The sequence below is a fragment of the Peromyscus leucopus genome, chromosome 2 (genome assembly GCF_004664715.2).
Source record: "Peromyscus leucopus breed LL Stock chromosome 2, UCI_PerLeu_2.1, whole genome shotgun sequence".
NCBI lineage: Eukaryota > Metazoa > Chordata > Mammalia > Rodentia > Cricetidae > Peromyscus > Peromyscus leucopus.
This window is the reverse complement of record NC_051064.1, coordinates 145,153,191-145,174,616: the sequence shown is the minus strand read 5'-3', so window position 1 is coordinate 145,174,616 and position 21,426 is coordinate 145,153,191. Positions and strand designations below refer to the sequence as shown.

The window sequence follows — 21,426 nt, the reverse complement described above, 5'->3', positions numbered from 1 at the left end:
ATCAGCCTTCTAGGTAGCCTGGGAACAGAGCACACTCTCAGAACTAAAGATGTCAGGTATGGTGGCCCATATCTGTAATATGAGCCATGGGAATCTGAGGCAGAAGGATCATGAGTTCATGGGCTGCCTGTCTCAAATACACCTTTTATATTCCTGTGTATTTTCTTTTTAGATGGGGTCTCATATAGCTAAGGTTGTCCTTGAACTGTCTATGTGGCTGATAACCTTGAACTTCTGATCTTCCTGTCTCTACCTCCCAAATTCTGAGATTACAGGTGTGTATCACCACATCTGGCTGCCTATTTTTTTTTTTTTTTTCCCAGACAGGGCTTCATGTAGCCTATCCAGGCCTCATAGCCAATATGGAGCTGAGGGTGACCTTGAACTTGTGATCCTCCTGTTTCTACTACCCTTGTGCTAGGATTACAGGCATGCATGAGCATGCTGGTTTTATGCAGCGCTGGGGAATCAAACTCAGGGCTTCATGCATGCTAGGCAAGCACTCAACCAACTGAGCAACATCCCTAGCTCAACCCTAAGGTATTTCCTAAGAGGGAAACCCCATCTCTTGAATACAGTGGAACCTGGCCCTGGAGCCAGTCTAGGTTAAGTAAGTCCCTCTGATCTGTCATTGTCAACTTGGGGTCCATGAGTTGAAGTTTGAGTGCCTGCTTGGAAGGGGAGTAGGAGCAGTAGGGAAGCTGATTTTGGACCAGCTGGGATTATTACCAACAACACAGGCGCCACAGAGCCCTGTTCCAGAGATTTGCCAGGCCTGCAAAACTGGAGGTGTTGAGGACGATGGTGTCCCAAAGGCCCCACCAGGGGCACTCTGTTTTGCTTCCCCTAGACATAGCCTTGCCTGGGTCAGAACTTCAGTGGCTTCTGTCTCATCTTTCCCCTGACTTGAAAGATGTCCTTCAGCTACAGCCACAGGCCAGGCAGGGTCCAGCCTGCCCATCTGCAGGGTCAGCTGCAGGAGCTTGGTGGGCAGATTTCCCTAGGAGGCTAGATTTTTAAGCTGGACTCTGGGGATTCTAGGGAGGAGCCTCTGGGCGTGTTAAGAGGGAGAAGGCAGCCTGGGGTGTGGTGGCGCACACCTTTAATCCCATCACTTGGGAGGTAGAGGCAGGCGGATCTCTGTGAGTTCGAGGCCAACCTGGTCTACAGAGTGAGTTCCAGGACAACTGGTGCTACACAGAGACCCTGTCTCAGAAAAACAAAAGCAAAAACAAACAAGAAAAGAGGGAGAAGGCTGGGCAGTGGTGGCACATGCCTTTAGTCCCAGCACTCGGAAGGAAGAGCTAGGCGGATCTTTGAGTTCAAGGCCAGCCTGGTCTACAGAGCGAGATCCAGGCACCAAAACAACACAGAGAAACCCTGTCTCGAAAAACAAAACAAAACAAAACAAGAGTGAGAAGACTTGGGAGACACGTCTAGGGCTGTCTCTCTGCCTGCCCCAGGCATCCACAGTGGTGTCACTTTAATTCAGCTTCTAGAGCTGTTGTCTCTACAAAGACTGGTTCCAACAGGAACAGGCTTGAAGCTCCAGCCCCCAACTGGCTCTGTTAGGAGGCCCTTTTCCTAGCGACAAGCCCCAGGTGGCTGCCCCATTTCTCATCTATTGCCAGTGCTGTCTTGTCACCTTGTTTACAGACAAGAGGCCCCCCTTCTTTCCAAATGACAATCAAAGTGATGCCCATGTACCAGCTGAGCTGCCCCCCCCCAGTCACTCCCCAAGGCTACGTGCCCCAGTCCACACTCACAGGGGACAGAGAGGGAAGAGCAGCTACTGCATTCAGCACACTGTGACCAGGGAAGGCAAGATACAGAGCCTCAGATGGTCTTCTCAGCATCACCATGGACAGCTCTGGTTTTTCAGCCCGTGCGTGTGCGTGCGTGTGCATGCACGTACGAAGGCCAGAGAGTGATGGTATCTTCTTGACAGTCTCCACCCTGAGACAAAGGGCTCTCACAGAACCTGCGGCTCATCCATTCAGCAAGACGACCTGGTCAGCAAACCCCAGAAATCATATTGTCTCTTATCTCCCCAGGACAAGCATTACAGACTTGTGGTGCTGGGCCCAGCTTTTCACATGGGTGTCAGGGATCTGAACTCAGATCCTTACGGTAATACAGTCAGAACTTTGCTGACAGAGCCATCTCCTGGTTGGTAGGACCTTTTATGAGAAGGGGCATCTGTTTCTGTTGCTGTGTTAGTGACAGTAATATTAGTATTTATTTGGCAATACTAATGGCCTCAGGTTCATTATAGGAATCGCAAGGCCAACCTTAGGTCAGAGGTGACAAGGCCCACCTACAAATCCCTGACTGCAGCTTGGAGCTGGGCAGTGACTTCCTCCAGGCCGGGTGCCACTAACCTGGAGACCTAACCCGTGTCCTGCGGTGCTGACAACTCTAGGGAAGGGTCCACAGACACTGCTACACGAGGGAACTGAGGCACAGAGGAAAAGGAACACACAATTTACCCATGTGCCACCTGATTCTCAAACCTGTGCCCTTGACCACTGACTGCCTCGAGGAACAAAGGGATCCTGTGTGCCTGTTCACGGCACAGCTATCACTAAGCAACGTGTCCGGGTATTACAGCACCCACGTGCCTGTCTGGATGGCCTCCCAGGGAAGGAGAGGCAGCACAGACCTGTATTTGTGTGACTCCTGCTGGCCAGATGGTCACTGTGTGGGCAAGAGTGACAAACCTCACCTGCTGTGAAAATGCCCAGGCCCTGCAGGCTGGACCAAAGGGGCCAGCAGGTCATGTGCTCCTATTGGTGGGAGCATAGGAAAAGCAGGTGGGAGGAGGGACGGCACCTGCCAGGGCCATCTGTGTCCTCACGTGAGTGGGAGGGAGACCATAGCCACTGCTGCCTGGGCTCTTGTTTTGTGCATGTCCCTATCTTAGGGGCCTTAGATTAAATCCTCACAACAGCCCAGAAGCTGGATGAGTGGGAGGATATGTGACCTCATGGAGTCACGTCCAAGTCCTGACAGCCAATGCTGGCAACTGCGGCCTAATTTGCAGATACGACCCAGCCAAAGCCCCCAAGGAGAGACTATCATGGATTAGGGTGGGTCCTAAGTCCTTATTAGAGATGAAAGGGATGAACAGAGGAATCTGTTGGGGAAGGGGGGCCCAGAACTGTGACAGAATAGATCTGTTTTATTTATTTTCCCTTGAGACAAGGTCTCACTTTTTAGCTTAGGCTGGCCTTAAACTTAACAATCCACCTGCCTCAGCTTGTGCCACCACACCAGGCTAAGATCTGTAGTTATAAGGTACTTAGCTTGTGGTCACTTCCTATGGCTGTCATAGGTGGGTCCTGTTATCCCCATTCAACACATATGCCCCAGAGACGCTGCGTGGCATTGAGGCCAGAAAGTCATGGAGCCTGTGGGCTCAGTCACCAGACCACTTCACCACACTGCTGTTTGTAGGTGCCTCCTCTATCCTCCCCAGAGATGCTTCATGGTTCCATATAGGTTCTTTTCTCTAACTCTGCACCCAATCCATCAATGTTCTTGTCATTCACGCTCTGAATCCAGCTACTCTGGGCCAAGCTTCCCCTCAAGCAGACTGTGGCCATGGCCCCAACTGATCCTCTCCGGCTTTGCCCCTACTTCAGGTAAGATGTAACACAACAGCCAGAGATCCTTCTAGAACCTAAGCAGGGCTTTGTCACTGGATTCCACAGCTCATTCAGTAAAATTCATCAGTGGCCATATTTGCTATTTGCCAACCCTCTCAGAGTTGAGCAATCATGCAGAACCCTCCTGCCTACCTCAATGTGGCTTTTCTGTGCTCTGTCCTTCAAGGGCATCCTATCTCCTCATGACTGCTCCAGTGTATAGCCAAGAGGCTTTCAGGGAGTCAGTACCAATTGACTGACACTTGCTCCACCCCTCCATCCCTGCCGTATTTCCCATCTCTCATCTTTTCTTCGAGACAGATGCTCCTATCTCTACACAATGGATCTCTCTTGAGACCCTGAAACTGCTACCTGCCAAGAGTAGGAGTTCAGCTTTGCTCAAAACCAAGTGAGACCTGACTGGGGCCTCCCTACCCCCGTCCCCAATCCCTGGTGTGATTCTTATATTGGTTCTGAGTCAGCTGTTCTCTCTAGCTAGAAGAACAAGGGCCCTTGCTTCTTTCCATAAATATCAGTTACCACCACAGGCAGCAGACCCAGGCTACAGTTCCTGGCTGAAGTCCTAGGACCTCTGTCCCACTTCCCCTGGCTGGACCTTAAGGAACAGAAGGCCAGTGTGTCTTAAAGTGCTTGCCAGGTAAGAAGGAAGACCAGATTTTTGATTCCCAGAGCCACATGGTGGCCCCTGTGTTATCCCAGCACAGGAGGCCGAATCTCGGGAGTAAGTTGGCTAGCAAGACTAGTCCAAACAGCAAACCCAGGGTTCAGTGGGAGGCCCTGCTTCAATATATAAGCTAGAGAGCGATCGAGGAAGACATTCAACTTCAACCCAGGGAGATATGTACATACAGGCACATGCTCACACATTTGAACACACCGACACACATGCAAGCATACTACACACACCTACAACAACGAAACAAAAGCTCCAGATGACCATGCAAAACAGGGGTGGTTGAAAGTGTCCCAAGAGGAACACAAAACTCCCCAGGATGGAGATAGACCGAAGTGGTACTGAAAGGGGCAGGCTGCTGGAATAAGGTAACATTTCAGTAGAGACCTGAGGGATGTGAAGGAGGGAGCCCAGAGGAAAGAGGCAGACAGAGCACCTAATGCATGCACAAGCCCCAGGTGGGAAGGGGCTCGATGTGGTGATGGCGTGGTGATGCGCAGTGTGTCGGAGACGAATGGCAGATGCCAGCCACAGTGGGCAGTGAATTCTATTTTGAGTGTGATAGCGTGGGGTCTGGCAGTAGTCATACTATGAGCAGGGATATGTCAGCCTCTGTTCTGGATGTTGGGATGAGTTTTGAGTCCTGGAAGGGGAATTTAGGAGTCAGGTAGGGTGGGACTAGTCAGGAGGTGTGGTACACTTGGGTGATGGGGTGCTTGGGAAGGGAGATGGAGAAGAGGAATCTAGGAGGCTTGCGGGATTGGCTGCAGGCTGTCCGAGGAGAAGGTACAAAAAGAAAGCTGCCATCCAGAGCCCCAGGCCTCCTGCACCAGGGAAAGTGGGCTTTGCTAAGTCTGGGGATCCGGGATGACAAAGAGCTGGACCAAGTGAGTCCCCAGGCTCCTTCAGTTTCTGAAAGCACAGCACTGGTGAAGCAGAGGGAAGGGGAATGCCAGGCCAGCTAGCCATCTAGGTTGTAAACACAGTTTCAAATAACAGTGGCCCCTGTCCCTGGTGCCTGGCTCTGTGTGCTCCATGTAGAGGAGCAAGGCTGGCCAGCAGGCTCACATGACTGAGGCAGTGGCCAGGCACAGCATGAAGACCTCTGGTCTGGCATGAGGCTCCAGGAAGCCTTTCTGCCAGTAGAGGTAGGGTGAGGTGGTGGGGGTATTGGTGAAGGAGGGGCAGATGCAGGGGGGCTGGACTGCAGTGGGTAGACTGGTTGGTGGGGGAGGGATTAGGGCCCTAGGCTGGATGGGGAGAGGAGGGGACAGGGATGCAATGGGTTAGTAGAGGCCTGGGGTTGGAGTCCAAAGTGCAGACAGAGGTGAGGTGGGGGGGGGTGCTAGGCTCAGAGGGCAAGAGGTTAGAGATAGAAAAGGGGTACAGTCCTGTGACCGCTCAGACCCCAGGCTCTTCCTCCATGACCAGATTGGCAGTAAACAAATGCACTGATGTCATGGGTGCTGCTGACTGGCAGCAGAATCCACAGCTGCATATGGGCTGCAAGGTACCAAGCAGCCTCAGGCCACAGGGCCTGTTAGAGACACGCGGGCTTCCTCCAGCCACATGTTTGTCCTCGCTCTTCAGCGAGGGCAGCCCAGCTGCACACACTGACAGGATGCTGCAAAAGCCACCAGACATTGCAACACGTAGCCAGTCTGCTGGCCGCTGGGTGAACCATGCGCCACCCACCCACCTCAGCCACAGGCACCCGCCCAGCTGGAGGGCTTGCCTCCTGTGGAGCATCCCCAGGACTGGCAGCTTCCACCATCTGCAGTCTGCCTCCCATGGGTAGGGACTGCAGTGGAATCCCTTCCTCAAGGGACCTCCAGACTCAGGGGGCAGGTCCTTAGGTCTGCTCTGGTCTTCGTCCAGTGGGTTGGGAGTGTCTACTATGGCTCTCAGTGTCTGCAGGGGCTCTGGACTTTACAAAAGTTCACTCAGACGTGTGTAATATTCTCCAGGTATAATGATATGCCAAATGGTATGGTGCCTGCTGTCCTCAGCCAGTCTGCTTAGTGCAGAGGTCTCCCTGGCTGCAGCTCCTTGGCCTTGCTGCCCTTTGTTTGGTCAGGGCCCCCAGGAATCTACTCAGGAGTGGATTTGCTATGTGGATGAGTCACTTGGGGTCCCTAGGCTCCACCATTTCCAGCTGGCTTTCTTATACTGGGGAAGGTCAAAAGTGCAAGAAAATGCTTTCTGGAACAGGAAGGCTGCCGAGCAGCCAGAGATGCTGGGTCCGCCTGGGGACAGCCTGGAGCCACGGAGAGCCCAGGGAATTTGCTGTCCCTGATGGTCCTCAAACTTGGCTTCTAGTTTACAAGGAGAAGCTGGGGCTTTGGTCCCTTAGAGGTAAGCAGTTCTCTGGGTCTCAGAACTCACACCTATCCTGCAGAGAGCCTTGAAGTGATCCCAGATCCCTGGGGGTGGGGAGTGGGAGGCGGGCCAGAGGTTGACACTGGTGTGTTCTGTGGCTCTCCACCTTATCTTTTGAGACCAAGTCTTGTCACTGAACGTGGATGTCACAGTTCTGGCTAGGCTGGCTGGCCATCAGGATCCTGGGATCCACCTGTCTCCTCTCTCCAGTACTGGGGTTCCAGGTGCCCACAGCATCGAGGGCTTTTCCATGGGTGTCTGAACTCAAGGTCCTTATGCTTGCATAGGAAGCACTCTGGCCACCAAACCGTCCCTTAGTCCTGTGACCCCAGATACCAATGACCCCTGGGATGTGGCGAGAGGCAGTCTTCTCTTTTGACTGACTTGGTCTGTGCCCTCCTCCCCTTCCACTGTCTAGCTTCATTATCTTTATAACATCTGGTCATTGTCTTTATCTGTTGAGTATCTTGCTGGCTCTGACCCGTTTTAGAGATGGGCACCAAGACCCTAGAAGCATGCCTATTGAGAGTGCAGCCAGAAAGTGGCTGGGTTGCCCTGGCCCTGGCAGCTGGCACCGCAGAGGTGAGAATTCAGCTGCAGTTTAGAAAGATGAACTCCCCTATGGACACTCCTCCTCCTCTCCTCACTGTGGTGTAATTCAGAGGTCACAAAACATGCCCGGTAACACATCAGGGCTGGTGGTTCCCAGGGAGACTCAGCTCGTTAAACACTTTATTGACGGACTTCCAAAGGCAAGCCTTAAAGAGGCTGTGCGAAGGTTGTTTGCTAGGAGCCCATTTAATCTCCGAGAGGACACAGGACACATGCCATGGAGCTGACCTTCCAGTTGTCTGCTGGGGGGCTGTCAGTGTGGGGACCTAGGTATGCAAGGCTAGGGGAATGTAACAGGAAGTGGTGCATCACAGCAGGAAGTGGCCGGGTCAGCACATCCTGCAGGGAGCTGGATGGTGGGAGCGGAGCTGTGGCGCGTCAGGAAGGGCAGGGCCTTTCTTGGGGACCAGACTTACACAAGTAACCTTCCGCAGAAGGCACCCCAACCCTCCACTTCCAGAGAATGCTGATCGGAAGATCAGACTCCTTTCAGACTCCTTTAACCTGTTGTCATGTATTTATTTCTGCAGGGAACCTGCTATGGCTCGCTGATGCTCCTCTCCCAATCAAGTCCAAACTCCAGCTCAGTGGTTTAGTCCTTGCCTTCTCCTCACCTTCCCCTGACACTTCTGTTCTGGCCAGCCCGTCCTCTCCTATCTGTTCTTTTTCAGATACGCTTCCTGAAGCTGCTACATCTACCTCGTGCTTATATATCTCACTTGGACCCTGCTCAGGACATGCTCAGGACTCGTGAAGTGAAGTATTTTCTTAACAGCGGGGTCAAAGATGGTGGCCACCTCCCTGCACCACCTGCCCATCAGAGCGCCCATCCCACTAGGCTGCTGCTGTCACACTAAGGTGTCATGCAGGCAGCAGAAGAAGACGCTTGGCCCTTTCCATGCTTGGGCAAACGCCCACCAGTGTCCTCAGAGTCCAGGGTGTTTTTTCCTCCTGTTTACCCCAATGGAGAATCTTCAGGGAGACTAGCACGTCCTTTTCCATGGCTCAGCGGGACATAATTAACACCCGCTTCTCCATTGAGTCTACAGCCTCTGTCCTGCTGCCTGCTGGGACTGTGAAACCTTCTGGCCCCAGGGACTCTGTGTGTGGCTTCTGGAACAGGTGTAGGGTGAGAGACAAGGAGGCCTGTTAGGGAGCCCAAGCATTAGGCAGCTCTCCCAAAGTCTTTGTGAGGCTGGGGCAAGCATGGCCATTTCATAGATGAGAATACCAAGGCCTTGCAGGGAGAGGGGAGTGACTCAGGAAACCAGGCCCCAAGGGGTCACCTCAGAACAGGCTGCTTTCCATGGGAAAGGGGGAACTGAATATGCTGACCCTTGGGCTTTCAGATGGACTGTCCTGGATCATTCAAGCTAGCACATATAATCACAGGGTACCTTAGAACCAGGCAAGGAGGGCTGGAGAGATGGTATCATGGTTAAGACCTCAAACTTCTCTAGCAAGACATGGCGGCTCCCAATCCCCTGTAACTCCAGCTCCAGGGGATCTGATGCCCTATTCTGGCCTCCATGTGCACTGCACTCACATGTGCATACCATTCTCTTCATATACACATAATTAAAGTGAAAAATAAGATTTAAAAGCAGGCAAAGGGGCCGGGCGGTGGTGGCGCATGCCTTTAATCCCAGCACTCGGGAGGCAGAGGCAGGTGGATCTCTGTGAGTTCGAGGCCAGCCTGGGCTACCAAGTGAGTTCCAGGAAAGGCGCAAAGCTACACAGAGAAACCCTGTCTCGAAAAACCAAAAAAAAAAAAAAAAAAAAAAAAAAAGCAGGCAAAGGCAGGGCTGGGGCTGAGAGGTGACGGAGGGCCTGGCCTGCATGAATAATGTGTGGGATTCTGGGTTCTGATCCCGGCTGAATGAATCGGTGAATGTGGCTACAAGTAGGGGTGAAGAACAGAGATACATTCAAGGATTCTGGAATAAAGGAAGAGCCTGAACAAGGGATCAGAACCAAGGACTGCAGCAGCCTAGGGGAGCTAGGAAGAAGAAGGAAGCAGCTTCCAGAAAGAACACAGCTCTGACACTTGCCTTCAGTCCAGCTGAGACCTAGGCTGGGCTTTTGGCTTCTGGAGCCCTTTCTGAGACAGTGGGCACTCACGTGCAGGCAATGAGTTTGTGAGCACCAGCAGTGTGACCATGGAAGCCCAAGCAGAGCGCACTGATCCTGGGCCCCCAACAAAACCAACAGCACAGCATGGCAACCTATCAGCATCCGTCAAAGGAAATAAACTGTATCTGCCTTAGAGACTACTCAACATCATGGCCAACTCATTCTGATCCCTCACCTTGTGCTCTGAACTTTACACAGGTTATCTTACTTAATTCCATTTGGCAGAGAAGGCAAGCTAGCGTCAGAGAGGTTTAGCAACTTGCCCAGGGCAACAGAGTAAGCAAATAGAAGAGCCAACCTGCGAACTTTGCTGTTCCTGACTCCTGAGCTCAAAATCTGAATTGCTCCATTACACTTGTTCCTTGAGAAGCACACACACACTTCCATGATGCAAGACAAGTTGTGCCAGCCAAGGAGGTGTAAACCCCAGGAGAGCACAGTCTCCAGCCCACGCAGAACCTGTGCCTTGCCATCCCTAAGGTCCCTGCCTACTTGGTGTGTGTTCATAGGGAAGTAGATGAGACAGACCAGGGCAGACTGCTAGGTCTTTGCTAGCTGAGGCCGTGGAAGGTGGGGCCCAGGGTGGACCGGGCCCCACGTGGGTGTGTCTGGCAGCACCACCTGCCCACGTGAAGGTGAAGCTGCCCTCTGTGGTCACACTGGCCCCACCCCCACAGTGCCCTGCAGTGTGGCTGTGACAAGCAACTGGCTATAGGCCCTGGGCGATAGGCAGCAGGAGCCGCAAGGGAACAGGGACTGGGGGAGCCTGCCTGTGCCAACTCAGAACCTCCTGCTCAAGCGCCCGAGGCTGCAGGAGGAAGAACAGACCTCTCACACAAACCAAAAAGCCCTCAGACATCGACCTAGCAAAGGCCTTCCTCTACTTTCCTATCACAGTGGCTTTCAATCATCTACAACAAAGTTTGCACACGAGAGCTGCTGATGGTCACTGGACCACTTGGGTGGCTGTTTACTTTGCCCCCTTGAACTACTAACTCTGGAGAATGGAGAGGTTTCCTCTCAACAGTGAGAAGTCCCTTCCACCCTTGGTGCACATGGATATCAGCAAATGACCTGATAAAGTCCTACTGGCCTAGACCTGGAGGACAGGCTGACATGGATCCTCTGGCAGTTTCTATTGAGGATGACTAAACGGCAATGTGTGTAGCCTCCTGGCAAAGAAGTCTGCCTAAAGGTAGGGTGGCTTATGAGGTGACCGAGCTAGACATTGCCAGGTGAGCATACGTCTGATGTTCCCAGACCCCTAGTGCAGTCTGGACACCTTCAGACTCCACCAGGGTTGCTGGCACTGTGGTTGTCTGACCAGGGTAGACTATGGTGGCTGTTAAGAGACACACATACTATGCACCTTCCCAGGAGGCTGTCAGCAGGGTCTCTTCCACGCAACGATTAACTGAGAGCCACAGAGGCACTATTAGGGGCAGCAGGCACACTGGGGTCTTTTAGGAGCTGTGATTTTGTGTCTATGTGTGTGTGTGGGTACGAGCATCTGAGCAGCTGCACGTGGAGGTTAAAGGTTAATGTTGGTTATCTTCCTCAGTCAATCTCCACTTCATCTGTTTTGAGACAGGGTCTCTCGCTGGCCCAGAGCTCACCAGGTAGTCTGGGTTGGCTGGCAGCAGGCCCCAGAGATTTCGCGTTTCCATCATTCACTGTCTTTGTCTCTCAGTGCTGGGAGAATGGGTGTGTGCTGCGGCATGCAGCGTTCTACACTGGGGCTATGAACTCCGGTCCTCACACTTGTGCGACGAGCACTTTACCAAAGCAGCCATCCCCCTGGCCCACAGCTGGATGACTTGAGGTTGCCTGTTCTTAGAGTCTCGGTTGCTGGGCGAGGATGACAATGGTACCCTGCTGGAAGGGGTTATGGGAACCACCGGTTTGAGAACCACCCAGTAGACAACTATCTGGGCATGCTACAAGGGATTACCTAGGTTAGGCTAACTGGGTAGGAAGCTCCACCCTGAATGTAGGCTGAGTCTAAGATAACAGACAGGTCTGAAGAAACAGGAGACACTGAGCTGAGCATCAGAATTCACCTCTCTGCTTCCCGGCCGCAGAAATGTGGTCAGCCATGCACAGCCCCGCCACCATGCCCACCTTCCACAGTGGACTGTATAAGCCGTCAACCTCGAGCCAGGACAGACTCTGCCTCCCTTAAGCTGCTTTTGTGAGGCACTCTGTCACAGCAATGACAAAAGTGACTGACACCGGTGACTATGGGGAGAAAGTGGCCTTGCCGTGTGTGAAGTGACTACTGAAGTCCTTGGCACGCAGCAGGTGCTGAGCAAACACTGGTTTTTCCATAGCAGGGATGTGTCCTTTCAGACAACAGTCACTTAGGAAGTGCCACCGAGTACCAGTCCCTGTACCAGAACCCAGGGACACCCGGTCAGCAAGGAAAGCCAGGGCCTGCCGGGCCTCTTTCTTCCTAGAGGATTTTGATGTACAGACCTGTCAAGCAGCAGCCACAGTATAGCGAGTTGTCATGGTAACCCATGACTCTGGGCTCACCACAGTCCAGCCTTGAGCGGTGAGTGACGAATGAAGGGGAAGTTGGGTCAGGCCTCTCTAGCCTTCAACTAACCACAGAGTCTGCCCTGAACCAGTCCCTGCCCAGGAAGAAACTGGCTATTGTCACCATTCATGGCCACAGCATGGTTTGTGGTCTGAGTGGGCCAGGATCAAGGTCAAAGGCTAACACTGGCCCACAGCTTCTGTGGCCTGGGCAGAATCCTGTCCTGGAGGAGTCGCAGGCCAAAGTTCAGGCCCAGGCCCAGGCAGGTTGTGTCCCTCGTGATGGGTACCACCTGTATTCCACTATGAACCAAGGGCTGGGCTGGGGCTATGAGGTGTCCCCTTCCTGGCTTCCACAGTTCCCATGGATGAGCACTCAACTTTTTGGAAAAGCTGTCACAAGCAGCTTGATAGAGGTTTAGATGAGTTTTTGACTGAATCTTTATACTTCCATTTTTCAGATGAGGGACCCAATGCCCAGAGAGATAAAGTCACTTGCCCAGGGTCACACAGCAAGTTCCTTGGAAGTCCCCCACTAAGAGTGCTATTATCGGAACTGGCTCTCAGCAGCCCTGGTTACACTGAGTACTGCTGGGTGCTGTGACAAGTGAGCTACTAGCAACACTCAGGTGGCCCTGCCTGCCTGTGGGTCCGGCCTTGGCTTTGGGGCTGGCATGGCCAATCATACTCTCCTGGGCTGGGTGCCTCTCATATGGTGTGATTCCATCTTGGAGTGGGAAATACCTTGGCCCAGCAGCCAGGGCAACTAAAGTAGACCAATACAGTGGCAGCCAGGTCTATGGTAATAGTAAGGGAGCCATTGACAGTTCCCAGTAGGTGGAGTAGGGGAGGGTAACAGAATCCTCACCTGGCATTCCTTCCTGCCCCACCCACCTCTTCCCACAGGGGCAAGTGATCCTGGGAGATGCTAGTATATAGAACACCCAACAATACAAGACCTCCAGGTGTGCCAGGACAGACTTCTGACCAAAGTCATGCCAAGGCTGTCAAGCTCCTTCAGAAAAACAACTCTACAGATAACAGAAAACCACCACTATTTTCCACAATGATTTCCCCAAGGTCCAAGTACTTCTAGAAAACAACTATTCATTCTGATGTTTACCCTAGATACAATGAAAAACAACTATTCATTCTAATGTTGACCCTAGATACAATGATTCTACTAGATTCCCAAAAGATACCACCTAGGATGAGGTGGGACTTTACTGCCTTCTCTGCAGTCGCCTCCTTTCCAGAAGTCTCTCAAGATTTCCCCTCTCTACAGAGTGACCTCTCCACCCTGCAGGTTCAAAGGTCACAGGTCATTTCTTAGCATGAGACTCTAGCTCAGTGGCCTCAAATTTGGTAGGAGGGAGTGAGGACTCATTCTGTGACCTAAAGAGAGACATTTACGCTTTGTGTGTGTGTGTGTGTGTGTGTGTGTGTGTGTGTGTGTGTGTGTGAGAGAGAGAGAGAGAGAGAGAGAGAGAGAGAGAGAGAGAGGAGAGACAGAGAGAGAGAGAGAGACAGAGACACAAGGACTTACTTGTGTGTATCCCTGGTCTTTTACTTATAAGGTCAACCCCAGCTGGGCGGTGGTGGCACACACCTTTAATCCCAGCACTCGGGAGGCAGAGCCAGGCGGATCTCTGTGAGTTCCAGGCCAGCCTGGTCTACAGAGCGAGATCCAGGACAGGCACCAAAACAACACAGAGAAATTCTGTCTTGAAAACAACAACAACAAAAACAAACAAACAAAAAAAGGTCAATCCCATTTCAGTACCCCAAAGACAGGCTTGCTAGCACTTGTCTGTTTTATGGGCATATTGGGAAAAAAAGGACAACCCTGGCTTTCCAGGGCCTAAAATCCCAGCAGCGATCCTTTACCAGTGGGCCCTGTATCTCTGAGGCACTATACCAGATGACCATTCCCTCTTGGGGTAGGTAGTTGATAGTTTCAGGTAGCCAAAGATGGTCTTAAACCCGCTGTGCAGTCTGGAGAGATGACTGAGCAGTTAAGAGCACTTGGTGCTCTTGCAGAGGACTGGGGTTCCGTTCCAGCACCCACACTGGGAAGTTTACGAACTTTCAGCTTCGGGAGATCTGATGCTCTTCTGGTCCCCATGGGTACCTGCACACAGATGGTGGCGCACTTATATACACGCAGGCATATGTACATACACATAAAATAAGTAAGTCTTAAAACAAACAAACAAAACCAAACCAAAAAGAACTCTGCTATGTAGCTCCTGATCTGATGATCTGACTGCCTTAGCTCTCAAGCCCTAGAATAATAAGCCTGGGTGGACAAGCCAGGCTTAAAATTAACCCTGATGGCTGCCGGCCTGACCCTTTGGCAAGCATCCCACCCATTGTATTTAAATACACCCCAACATGGTTCTTTGAATAAGTGGGTTTATCCACATCCTGCCTGCATCCTGTTGACTCCTGCTCACCAGACTCCCCCTCCAGAGCCCTCTGTATACCAGGCCCCAGGATTTAACAGCTTTTGCCTGACCTCTCTGTGACCCTGAGGGAGACAGTTGGGTGGGGCTGAGATTATCTGCCCAGAAAGAGAAACTCTGGTTGTGAAACTGGGAATCAGGGGTTCAAAGCTGGCTTCTAGTAAAGCTGAGACTCTGGTCCCAACGGTGTCTTCATTTTGTACACAAGCTACATGTAACATCTGCCTCTGAGCACCGGCAAGGCCACTCGAATACAAAAAGGCCTTGTGGTCCTGTATGTTACCGTGTCATAGATGTTGCCACAGCCACATGTAATGCTTCCCTCTCCTACAGTGTTACAGCCCTGTGTGGGATGACTATTGTGTATAACGACAGTCATGCTTGTGACCATGACCGTGTGTGTGTGTGTGTGTGTGTGTGTGTGTGTGTGTGTGTGTGTGTGACTTCAATCATTCATGTCACCAGTCACACAGATGATCACAGCAGCCAGGCTGCCAGTTCCAAGTACCACCAGGAGTCAGGAGCCAAAGCAGATGTCAGCATGCACTTCCAGAGACTCACAGTGCATTAAGATTAAAGTTGAGAATGAAGACTGTGAATGCGTCTGGTTGTACTTCCCTACAGTATCCTGAGAAACCTGGACAATGGCAAGCCATAACTAACTACCAAGGTCCTGGTGAGGGCATGCTGGGAGGGCTGTCTTTTCCTGCGTTAAGTGTTGGTAGAAACCCTTTTGAGATTTCTTTATGTGTATGGGTGTATGTGTATGGTGTATGTGTATGGGTGTTTTATCTGTATGTATGTGTACCACATGCAGCAGTACTCTCAGATGCCGGAGGAGGGCATCAGATCCCCTGAAACTGGAGTTACAGACTGTTGCGAGTTGCCATGTGGATGCTGGGAATCAAACCCAGGTCCTCTGGAAGAGCAATCAGTGCTCTTAAGTGCTGAGCCATCTCTGGAGCCTGAAAATCCCTAGTTGTAAGGGAGAACCCATCAACTGTGCAGGACTCTGATGGTGGCAACATGGCTTCAGGATGACTTGTAGGGACTGTGACAACCAGACCCCTTCCCTAGGTAGGACACCTTCTCCTAAGTACAGCAGAGCCTGCTTTCTCCAAGTGTATGGTCAGCAGCAAGCTGGGGGCTGGTGGAGGAGTTTGGAAGTGGGTGTGCAGTGTCCTGTAAATGGGGGCCCAGGGTACCTCCCCAACTTTCTTCACTCAGTGAGATCTGATGATTAGCAACAAAGGCTGAGAGAGTCAGTGGAGAAGGCCCAACGCCTTCACTTCCCCACAAGTCACCTGTCATTAAGCTACCCGGTGTGTGGTTAAGTCACAACAAAGGCCGCTGGAAGCGACCACACACTAATTCATGCCTTTGCTCTAGTATCTAGCTGCACCACTGAGTCTTTAGGAATCTTTGGTATATCTCCACCTAGCCCCACCCCTGCTACCAGCCAGGAACTGTGCCACCACCTGCCAGATGTCACAGGCAAGCTTTGAACTGGGTCTCTAGCTTAGCCACAAGGAGTAGAAAGGATGGTACAGAGAGGAAGGGGGCATGGGAGCAGAATGGGGCTTCGAGATGGACCCGAGGACCAGGTCCTGGCTAGCTGCTTCATGCCCACATGTCCTGTAAATACACCAATACTAAGGCAGATGCAACTCCAAGCTGATTCTTAGACTGTCTTCCTGAAATGGGACCTTGGGTCCTCAGGAGGGATACTGGACCCAGTGGTCCTGATTTTGTAAGTCTTCAGTCATGGTCTGGACGTTCGCCTCTAACTGGACCAAAGTATTGGGGGTGCCCAAATACTTCCAAACCACCCCCTCATAAATCTTTCTCCTGCTTCCACGAATAATGCATATTAAAATCCTGACAAACTTGCAGACTTGATGATGAGCCTGAGTTTTGACTGTGGGGAGCAATTACAGGGGCCCAAAAAGTTAAAACAGGTTTGCTCAGGGGATGAACCCACAAGGGACTTCCCCCTGAATCCCCGAGGGTTACTGCTTCTGTCTCTGCTCATCTTGGTGTCTTGGAGGGAGGGAGAGCTGTTTCCTGATAAAGAATTTCTGAATTCTTGATATCTGTGTCCCTTTAAGACAAACTGTTAGGGGCTGGGGAGATGTTCAGTGCTCAAGGGCATTTGGTGCTCTTGCAGAGGACCAGAGTTTAGTTCTGGGCACCCATATCAAGCTGCACTCCATCTATGGGATCAGAATCCTCTGACTTCTACAGGCACCTGCAAGCACACGCGCACACACACACACACACACACACACACACACACACGAACAAAATAATTCTTTTTTTAAAAAGGAAATCCTTTTATTTGGGTCAGCTTTGTAGGCTGAGGCTCCCCATGGTCTACAAATATTGCAAATCCTACTTAACTCAAGGTCATTATGGGAAACTGGGTTGTCCCGCCCCCTCCTGGACATGCTCTCTGTTTGCAGAAGGCTCTGAGCCTCATCTCCAATTGGGGGAATCTCTCCTAGATCAGTCTCTCCAGAGATGCAGGCAGGGAGCGCTCTCAGTGTCAGCCTTTACTTTCACCAGCGCTGCTGGTGCTGACTACCTCAGTGCACACCGCCCTGGCTCTGGGGACTGTCCCAAGGTCCATGCACTGGTCCCAGATGTACTCATGCAAGAGGGCAGGAGCCCACATTCCCTTGGGGGAGAGTTAGAGAAAGGCTTGCTCAGTGTAGTGGCTCCACTAACTTTGGGTAGTTCCAATTCCAGGGAGCCCTGGGTGGGGGGCGGTTATTCTGCCAGCCAAGTGAATGGCACCGGGAGTTTCCCAGGCCCACCTGGATTTTGTTTTGGGTGACCCTGCCACCAATTAAAGGCCTATTTCTCATCAGCCTGGGTTTGTTTCCTGGAAAAGCTTGTCCTTTCCAAGATAGGTGGGGTTGTGCCTTCCAGGGTATGAACCTGTCGTATTCACTCTGCACTGTTAGCTCCCTCCTCCAACCAGTGCCTTCTCCTGCCTTCACTTCAGGATTGTTTACAGTCGGTCAAGTTTTTCCAGATTGTCAAAGCCTTCCTCCTAAGCCTACTGCAGTCAAGAACACTGAAAGGGCGCAGGACCAGGGCCAGCTGGAAGAGTCAGATGAGGCTGGGGCATACACAGCCAACTAGGGTCAAGCATAAGCAACTGTCACCAAGGGTCCCCTTCTCGGCCCTCTTGGTTCCTCTCCACAATGGGCTTTGGAAGCCTTCCACAGGGACCCCCTCCCCGGGATCCCCCACCAAGAGAAACTGCTGAGAACAACTTTTACTTCCCCCTAATTCAGTGAGTCCAGGGGTTAAAAACGCCCCCTTCTAAAGGCAAGGTTAAACAGCTGTCCAAACCACCCAAGGAGATTCAGGAGCCCTGGACAGCTGGACGACCCCCGCCCCAGCTGTTCTAGGACAACCTGGCCAGGGAAGAGTTAATGGGCAATCAGCTTTGGCTGACAGTTCAGACTCCAAAGTTCAGTCCCAGCCACCGAAGGAATTGTAAATCTCAGGGCAGTATTTAACAAAACAAAAGCAACCTGGAATTACATGAAGGTTTGGCTTTCCACAGAGCATATTTACTCTAATCCCGGAGGTATGCAGCTCCATGTCAGATCAGCTGGCTTGCCTGGTCCTCCTACCCCCCTCCTTAGCAACAGTTTAAATTTCAAACTAATTCCCCAGTTTGTTCTTCGTCTTCGCGGGCCGCCTGGAGACAGCCCGGCCTGCCGGTCTCAAATCCCTCTCTATTGCTCTTGCCACCACTGGGTGGGTCAGCCCGGTCTGCAGTTGCAAGTTGGGTGACAGCTGGCTCTCCCTCCAATCCTCTTCTGCACGTCTCCAAAACCTGGAGCAAGGGGAGCTGCAGCCACCCACAAAGCGAGAGGCAATGGACAGTGGGGTATAGTGCCACCTCCTAATCCAGTGGGGAAGGATCCCCTCTGTTAAGGAGGGCGAGAGGATCAAGGTTGAAGGTGAGGACAAGGGCTCTTTATCTGCGCCTGGTTACCCCCGCACTCTTCTTTCCGGATTTTAAACACTTGGGCCTCCTAGTCTTTCTGCCAGGCTAGACCATCCAAGTTAACTCCCAGTTTTTCAAACGCGAATGGAGTAACCCCTCTCACGTCCCTGCAGAGATGCAGCCGCCCAGGTTTGGACTAGGCAGCGAGCTGCCAAGCAAAATACCAAGTGCAACCTAGCAGTCAGGGCTTCCAGCTCTACCCAGGGGCGCGCACACCCCGCACTTAGCGGGGTGGCGGCAAAGTGGGGGAGGGTGGGGGGCACAACACCTTAGAGATGAAGTCATGAGGCGGAATGGGTGGCTGTTCAAAGTCTAGGGGTGGGTGGGGGTAAATAGCCAGCCAGATACCAATCCCTGGGGAGCCGATCAGCTCAGGACTTGCCAAAAAAGACTCTGGTGCCTGGGAAATTTACAAAGGTTGAAACTGGCTAGCTTAGCAGTTCCAGGTGATGCAAGGGATGGGTGGCCCGAGACTCTCAGCTTGTGGGCGCTGGTTTCCGCAGCCGCAGCAGGTGGAACCCCCCCCCCCCGCACGCGCGCCAGCCAGAGTCCCCTCACCCTCGGCGCCCACTTCCAGGTGTCGCAGTACCACCCCACCCCCACGCCGCGTACCTTTCTGGCGCCACGCTCTGCGAACTCCCGAGCGAGGTGGCGCCCGATGCCTCTCCCACCGCCGGTGATGAGGACTGACTCCCGGGACAGGTCCCGAAGCTTGGGGGGCAACACCAGTCCCACGGCTGCTTTGGTCATCAGATAGATCATTTGCAGAGGGAACACTACCAGCGCGCCCAGCCATTTCCACACCATCCTCTGCGCGGCGGAGCCGGGCACGGGGTGGGGGGAGGAGGTAGGAGGCGGTGGACGAAACTCTCCGGACTAAGCAAAACAGAAATTTAAAAAAAAAAAAAAAAGAAAGAAAGAAAGAAAACACCCCAAATAATAATAAATAAGCTAAATAAAGAAAAAGAGAGGCGTCCCACCTGGCCACTCTTGAACTGATCTCTTTCCAGATGCAAAGCACTGGGCGAGGAAAAGGCGGCGGCGGGGGGGGGGGGGGTGCGGGGGGCGGGGAGGATATAAACTCTGCTCCGGAGGGGGCAAAAGCGTCTCAGAAGATTGGGACGGTGAGAGAGGTGGTGGGGAGTGGGAAGTTCCAGAACTTCCTTGCCCCAACAGCCGTTTCGGCTGGGCAATTCACAGGTAATGTTTACAGACCTACAGAGGAGTTTAGTCAAGGCAAGGGAAGGGGGGGAAAAAAGAAAAAAAAGCACCAACCACAAGAGCGCACACTGCCACAGTTCGCGGTTTCAAAGTGCAAGATTAAAAAAACAAACAAAAAGCTGTTTCCCAATTGTAGCGCCCCCCAACTTTCCTCCAGGAAAAGGAAAAATCAAAACAAAACAAAAACAAACAAAAAACACCACACACACACACGAAACCTGGGGAGTGATTGCAGCTCCCAATTTCAGTCCGCCAAAGTCTCCCGACTCATTGCTATTCTTGGGCTCAGGAAATTGCTTAAACGCGATCTGATTGCCAGCACCGTGCAGGAGAAGTGGGGGGTCCGGGTGTCAGTTTCTTCCCGTGCACGGCTCGCCCTCGCGCGCGCCCGCTCTCCCGCTCCCGCCTCCTTCTCTTGCAGCCCGGGCTGGGAGTTGCCGCTCGATCTGGCTTCCTCTCTCTCTCCCTCTCTCCTTCGCTCCCCTTTAGCATTTATTGCCTTCTTTTTGTCCTTTCCAACTTGGACGGGGCCGGCTTGTGGAGCACGCGTGGATAGGACGCCCTAGTCTGCACCGCTGTATTCCTTCGTTCGCGGGGCAGCTGCGGCGTGGACCCACTGAAAGGGCGCCCCCTCCTTTTTTTTTTTTTTTTTTTTTTTTTAATACCCCATTAAGTCTGATTGACAGTTAAAGTTGTTGGGAGGCTTCACTACCATGCCTCTGAGTGGCTGCGGCGACTTCCCCTCCCCCTGCACCGTGGCGGGGCACGCGCCTAGGCGCGCACCCGGTCTCGCTGCGACTCGCACTCTCCTGGGACTGGCTTCTCATTTCTGCAAGCCGGGACTTGCCGCCCTAGTCCCCGAGGGCTCCCAGCTGGAATCCAAACACGCTGGAACCGTCTCAGGCAAGCTGGCTTGCTCCATTAGACATTCCTCCCAGCCCGGGCCAGGTGACCACCCTGAACGCGTGCGGGGCAAGCCTAGGGAGAACTCGCGCATGCCTTGATGCAACTGGGTCGCCAAGGGTTCATTTCAGGTCACTTGGTCATCCCCTGTGCCTCCAGGTAGGACTAGGAAGTCAAGCTTCATCATTGATTGCCTGGTCCTCTTTTTCCTTCACGGAGTGTACATCCGAAGTTGTACCAACGTGGAGTCTCCCACGTTGCGGAGGTGGAGGGACCTCTGGGGAGTAGGATTTTGCTTTGAGAGGAAGGGGGGCAGGTTAAAGGAACCTCTGACCCCAGGTGCCAATAAAATTCCCGTAAGATTAGCTGGGAGCATATTTATTGCTTATCTGGGCTAGAATTACCTTGACTGACAGCAATTTCCTTAATAAGAAAAGCCTGTAAACAACACGTCTTCAGCCTGTGCCACTGTTCAGTTTATGCAGTTTCCCCCTCTCTAGGTGCGGCCCCCCCCCCCCGCTGCCCTGTTGGGCACTCACCTTGTAACCTCCTACCCACCCCTTACAAGAACGTCTCCCGGTTGGGAGGGTGGGTCCCAGCTATTTAGAGTTGCCTGTTGCGGGAAGTCTAGGAGGTGAGTCATGAGAAGCAGGCCCAGTTAAAAGCGCTGATGAGACTTGCCGCCCGCCCCCTCTGCACATCCTTGGGCGGGAGAAGGAGAGACAGCCAGGGAGCCTGCCCTGTAATCTGGGGCAGCCTCTTCCAGCCCTGGACGTGTTCAGGCTGGGAGTCCTGGGCCTCAGCCCC

At 52.7% G+C, this 21,426-nt stretch overlaps 1 protein-coding gene across 3 annotated transcripts in view; it reads right to left on the bottom strand.

Moving 5' to 3' along the window:
- Dhrs3 (dehydrogenase/reductase 3) overlaps positions 1-21,183 on the bottom strand; it is a 36,674-nt gene extending 15,491 nt beyond the window's left edge. Inside the window, exons 1-2 of one of the 3 annotated variants that reach the window (XM_037203169.1) lie at positions 19,935-20,351; positions 19,108-19,371 (exon numbers count right to left, since the gene is read on the bottom strand). In XM_037203169.1, coding sequence (XP_037059064.1) covers positions 19,108-19,302 — 195 coding nt within the window. In that variant the 5' untranslated portion in view covers positions 19,303-19,371; positions 19,935-20,351. Of the gene's footprint in view, positions 1-19,107; positions 19,533-19,934; positions 20,352-21,158 lie in introns of those variants that run through there. The other 2 variants (XM_037203171.1, XM_028860142.2) reach the window with 2 other exon arrangements.
- Positions 21,184-21,426: the final 243 nt, after the last annotated feature.